General features: G+C 41.5%; 1 protein-coding gene across 1 annotated transcript; it reads left to right on the top strand.

Annotated features, from left to right (window-relative positions):
• LOC309600567 (feather keratin 4-like) lies at positions 1–351 on the top strand (the record flags this gene model as incomplete). The annotated part of the gene is made up of 1 exon (XM_082332967.1): positions 1–351. One exon carries the CDS (start codon positions 1–3, stop codon positions 349–351), a length of 351 nt encoding a protein of 116 aa, XP_082189093.1.
• Between the last annotated feature and the right edge of the window lie 5,999 nt (positions 352–6,350).

Raw genomic sequence — 6,350 nt, 5'->3', positions numbered from 1 at the left:
ATGTCCTGCTATGAGAGGTGTCCTTCCACCTCCTGCAGCCCAACCCCACTGGCGAATAGCTGCAACGAGCCTTGTGTCAGGCAGTGCCAGGACTCGACAGTGGTGATCCAGCCCTCTCCCGTGGTGGTGACCCTGCCCGGACCCATCCTCAGCTCCTTCCCCCAGAATACCACTGTGGGATCCTCAGCATCTGCAGCTGTCGGGAGCGCACTCAGTGCTGAGGGAGTGCCCATCTCCTCCGGCAGCTCCTCGGGATTTGGGAGCTTTGGCTATCCAGGCCTGGGCAGTGGCTACAGCCGGCCCTATCGTCGCTACAACACCTACCGCAGTGGCTTCTATGGGCCGTGCTAAAGCGTGAGGAGCAAGCAGGAAGATATGACCAGGAACACTGAAGCACGACCCGACGCAAGACTGAGCTCATGGCCATGGTTTTCAGAAGTGATGTTAGATACCCACAACTCCACCTGAAGTTAATGGAGCTGTGGGAGTTAGTCATTCCCTAAAATGAGGCCCCTACTCTTATTATACTACTTTATATTTCTAATAAGTATGTAGTTCTGCTCTGCATCACTGTATTTGATACTGCCTAGTGTAAAATTATAATTTAGACAGTAGATGGGACTTGATTGGCAAAGTGCAATGCTACACTGAAAGAAGAGCTCTGTCTGTGGAATACATCACCACGAGATATGCCGTTCTTCCCATATTGAAAGCTGTTGCTTTGCAGTATTTTAATCCACTCTTTGGTATTATTAAAGTTATGCTTTTATCATATCTCCCGTCTTCTGTTATTTTTTCCTTCCCCTCCTACCTTCTTCTGAAACTTTTTCTGGGTGAAATTCGTCACTACCAGGTGGAGACATGATATGACTACTACTGGGGCCACTAATAAGAGAAGAACATATGTTTAGAGCTCAAGATAATATTTAATTTTGCAGCTGTAATGCATAGTGATTCCACACTGACTCATCATAATACTTGGCTTTCTGCATCTCTATCAAGGAATTATTCTCAAGGCTGGAAGTGTTTTATGATCTGACAGAATGGCAGGGTATCTAATCCAGTGTATAACGATATTTGCTTTAAGGAATCCTCTTGTGATTCACACTCTCAATAACTCTGACCTGGAGCTGCTGGGTGCAAAGAAAGATTTAGATTCTTTTACCATCAAATCACTGCTTGAATGCTTGGATTTGTGAAGTAAAACATGCATGACAGCAGAAGTCTCAAAGGAGGTATACACATAGCTTTTCGTGACAGAGAGCAAAACTGTTTGATCTATTTACTTGCTGTTTACTGCATAAGCACTGTGTATTTTAGGGCTCCTTATAAAAATCTGACTGTCGTTACTGTCCTGGCTGCAGCCCTATGGAATTCTAACAAAAAACTCATGTCAAGGAATGAAGCATGCTAACATAAAATAAATATAGGACACTTGTAGGCATTAAAACCTTTAGAAATCCTCGCAAGTAAACTGTTTTTACTAAAAGTAAGGACCCGAGGTTTAAGTCAGATTTGCAACAGCCACTGCAGCTACTAAAACAATAGGTTTTGGGGAAAAAAATGAAGAGATTCTCATGTTGGGAAGGTTTGAGGCATTCAGATAATTCCAGTTATATAAATTCTGTTGCAGCTAGTTAAATTGTCACCAACAGTTAAATTGTTCCCAGTAGTTAAATTGCTTATGGTTTATGTACAAGTCTAGTCTCATCCCAGCATCAGATGAAAAGCCTTCCTCAAAGCTGCTTTCATCTCAAAGACCTGTGGATCATTTGAATGCCTTGTACTATTACACTCAAGCCTCTGAAGTCAACATAAAAATGATACAAATTTAAATGCATGTAAGCAATTTGTCAGCTCTTTGGCAATTTGGTAGTTCACCAGCCTGCCATGGGAGCACTCTGTTGTTACACAAAGGGTTTCAATTCAGTGTGTGGAATGTGAAACTCCATTACTGATCCGTAAGCGAGAACTGTTATGTCCTGGTTCACCAGCCTTAACAATCCCAAAAAGCAAGATCCAAAGGCTCTCAACCTTTTGAGTGAACTCTAGGTGCTAATTAGACTAAACTGGCAGAATATCAATGAAAACATTTCCAGGCTGTTAATGAGTCTGTTTCTAAAATATTATATACCCTCCAAGAAAAACTGTTTATGTCGCTAGAGGGAAGAATGAGGAAAAGGTAGCATTCCTTGGCTATCTCATTTTACAGACGAAAGTGAAATGAATTCTCCAGGTGAGTGATAGCTTTCACCTAGTATAAGGAAATATTTTTTTAAATACATAAAAAGATGACAGGTAGTATGTTGGATGGTAGAGATTTTGAGGAAAGGGAAGAAAAAGGCTCTCTCCTTTTATAGAAGGAATCTTTTTCCTTTTATAGAAAAGGAGAGAAGAATTTTCTTGTGGAGAATCACTAAAATATGTAGAGTTATAGGATTTTCCAGAAGATTTGGCTTTATTTTTTTAAATAATTTATGAAGATTTCTATTAAAATAATTAAAGTTTCTGAAGGTGTTCACCTTGAATTAGTTTGTGAAGTCCTCTGAGTGATCTTGACTCACACACTTTGAAATTAGGTTGTTAGCCAGGTGATGCAAGTGCTGAGATCTTGTCAGGTACCTTGAGCATTAGGTAGCATGAAACTTTGCATATTTGAGCCATTAGTGAAAAGCTGTTCTGAACTTTGAAGTCCTTTGTTCTTCTGAAGACCAAGACCAACCCATGTATAAAGACATTCTTCATTTAGAGTTAATCCCTATCTTCCGCTGAGGGACGGTGGTGCTGAGAGAAGAGATCTGATCCCTGCTTTTTGCATCTGTGCAAGTGTTTCCAGCAGGCTGGAGTACAGCCAGGGCAGGCCACTGCAGGCTGCAGAGGTGAAACAAATCATGTAAAGATAAATGTAATGGAGAACTGCTGGGTGTAACTTCTACTGATGCTGTAGTTTGGCTCAGGCAGAGCACTGCCCCTAAGAACCAATACTTGAAAGCAGTCTTTAACATGCACATTCATACTTAATTTGATAGAAAATTGCTGCGCATCCCAGTGACTTACTGGGATTTCAGGTAGGAATAATGGTGATTCCGCAGATGAGAGTCTGCACAGAAATCATATCAAGAATTAGAGGCAGTTAATAAATGTCACAAAGTAATAAGATCAAGTAATCAAGCGCTTTCATTAAAAGTGTGTTTGTTTGACTTTGGCATGGAAAATTAAGTTAAAATTTATGATTTGGTAAAGAAATGCAGTCTTATATATGTTTGTATTAGCTGTATTCATACAAAGCGGGGAAACTGTGGGTTAGCTCAAGCAGTTCTAGAACATGTTTTATTGTCTCTGGTCAGCAATTCTCACTGGTCTTAATTTTCTTTAACCTTTGCAATCCTCATGGAAATTTGGTGCTCTTCTCAGCTGTATGTTTGTGGGGGATTGAAATAGTGCAGAAGTGCAAAATTGGAGAATACCTATTATAGGTCTTGTGGTAAAGCTGAGTCCTTGAAATGGAAATGCTTGTGAATTGAGCCCAGGCCCCCACCTCAGAGCTAAATGATTATTCACCTAAAGGAGTGAAGTCTTGAATAGGGACGATGCATCACATACACTCCCCTTAAGCAGTGTCTTGATGACTGAAATGAAACATAAAATGTACATTGGCCTTAGGAGGCAACATAATTACTGCTGTAATTCAAATGAGTCACCACAGTCTTCCAAGCAATTAAGCGGGTGCACATTGGTGAAGATGAAAGGTTTGTCTGTACTGGAATGTGAGTGTAATAAGGGGAGGGGAAAAAATACTAAAAGATTTTGAAAGGGGGAAAAAAAGAAAGGTTGATCAGTTTGGTGGATTTTGCATGCAAAAGTATGGACCATTAAATAATTTCATGCATAATATATGTCTCTGGTCTGCAGGCAGTCTGGAACATGGTATAAAAGCCTATACAACCCAAGACTCTTCCATCCACTTCTCTTGCCTTATTCGCCCAGGTGAACAGGTAAGTCTGAATCTACCCAGCGTCTTTTTAAATGCTAAACTGTTACTTTGATGACTGCTTTTTTTGTTGTTTTTGTTTTGTTTTGGTTTGGTTTGGTTTTTGTGTGTGTATGTGCGTGTGTTAGTTCTTTATAAATATTGCAGGCTTTTTTCTTTTTGGAAAGGAAAATTAGAAAGGTTTACTTCTATCAAAAAGAAAGGCTTTATTTACTTGAGACAGGACTTAGGATACTGGCAATATTGTCTCTCAAAACAAGCAGCTTCATGCTCCATTTTAGAGACCAACATTAAGGGAGTAGCTAGCCAATGAACCTGATTGAAAATACAGTCTTATCTTAAGAAACTGGGACTAACAAAAAAAAAAAAAAAAAAAAAAAAAAATTACGCTGAGTGCCAGGATCTATCCCCAAGTCCTGTTTTCCACAGGCAGAAGAGCAGGGATCCCAGCAGACTCAAATACATTGAATTTAAATCAAGGCAGAAACCTCTGATCGGAAAAAATAATCCTCCTTTGCACTCCAAGTTTGCCCGTTCTGGTCATACAAGGTTTGGGAGCAAAGGATGCTTCTCAAACACTTTTCTATAGTTCTGCAAATGCTGCTGGCTGGGCTATTAGTGACTAAGTTCTAGCATTAAGGCACTAAACCCAGTTAAGTGTCAGTGTTCAGCTCAGGGCCACTTCCCATGCCTGATGAGAGCTCCAGCTGCTGTTCTCCATCTCCTGGTGCAGCCACAATTGCACCTTTTCCAGAGAGATAGTGCAAAGGGAAACTATGAAAGAATGGGAAATGCCTTTGCTGGTAAGGGTTAGGGCAAACTTTACGATGACTGGCACCACAGTTCAGAGGCCAGCTGCAGAGCAGAGACATCCTCCAGCAGCCTTATAAAAATAAGAGAAGCCTCTGTGCTATTTTCAGGCTGCCTACTGTGGATTTTGGTCTAATAAGTGATTACCTCTCTGACCACCTTCTCTAGGTACTTTCACATATGTTATCCTCTCACCCAACTTTTATAAACTTAATACAGCTTTTATAATGCCTGTGCTTTCTTCCCTGTATTTCAGGCTTCCCTCTGTCCTACAGATATGTCTTCCTATGATCTGTGTCCACCCACGCCCTGCGGCCCAACCCCGCTGGCAAATAGCTGCAATGAGCCTTGCGTTAGGCAGTGCCAGGACTCGACGTATGTGATTCAGCCCCCTCCTGTGGTGGTGACCCTGCCCGGACCCATCCTCAGCTCCTTCCCCCAGAACACCGCTGTGGGATCCACCGCCTCTGCGGCCGTGGGCAGCACCCTCAGCTCTGAGGGAGTGCCCATCTCTTCTGGCAGCTCCTTGGGATTTGGGAGCTTTGGCTATCCAGGCCTGGGCGGTGGCTACAGCCGGCCCTATCGTCGCTACAACACCTACCGCAGTGGCTTTAGTGAGCCGTGCTAAAGCATAAGGAACAAGCAAGAAGACATGCCCATGAACGCTGAAGCACGACCCGACACAGGACTGAGCTCATGGCCATGGTTTTCAGAAGTGATGTTAGATACCCACAACTCCCCCTGAAGTTAATGGGGCTGTGGGAGCTTGTCATCTCCTAAAATCAGGCCTTTGCTTGTCTTATTCTTTGAATACTTCATACTCCTGATGAAATTTTTTTTTTTTTAATTGCTGTAAATGGGACTTTATTGTCTCAGTTCACAGCAGCACTGAGAAAAGAAACCCAGGATGAAACGACATATTAGCTGTTGTCTTACTGAATCCTAGAAATATATACTTATACTTTGTACTTTTTCATTTCGCTTTTTGCTCTCATTAAAGTTATGCTGTATCACAATCCAAGTCTCCTGGTGTTTGTTAGAAAAACTTTTAGCAGCTCGCTTTTTGTAAAATTTCTTACTGTTCCTCTGTTTTATTCACCGAAAACTACTTTTTCTTGTTGACTAAAAGTAAGGATTTGGCTGATGACCTCTAGGACAAGAAATCATTTTTACAGCCAGGAAACTTTGGGAACATTGTATATACAAGGTAGATACTTTGCAACAAACTAGAGGCTTTTTGTGGATATAAATTAGATACATTGTAGCAAGGCAGATACTATATACAGCATAGATACTTTGTCTACAAATACTGTAGGTTGGTACATTTCCTTCCCCCGCTCTGGCTTTCATCACGGGGGTAAGGCCGTGCACTTAAACTGCTTATTATCAAATCCCTCTTGTTCATCAGAAAGTGTTTCTGATGGCCATGGTCTGAGCAAAGTGGGACTCCAAAGAGAAAAGACCGTAGGGAGTTTGAGGGGAATGCTCTAAGAGGAGACCTGCTCCCCCTGCAAATTATATTGAGTATTTTTTGTAATTAATACCAAGC

The sequence above is a fragment of the Platalea leucorodia genome (genome assembly GCF_965183815.1).
Source record: "Platalea leucorodia genome assembly, chromosome: 24".
NCBI classification, from domain to species: domain Eukaryota; kingdom Metazoa; phylum Chordata; class Aves; order Pelecaniformes; family Threskiornithidae; genus Platalea; species Platalea leucorodia.
Note: the sequence above shows the minus strand (reverse complement) of the source record. Positions and strands in the feature narration are given on the sequence as shown.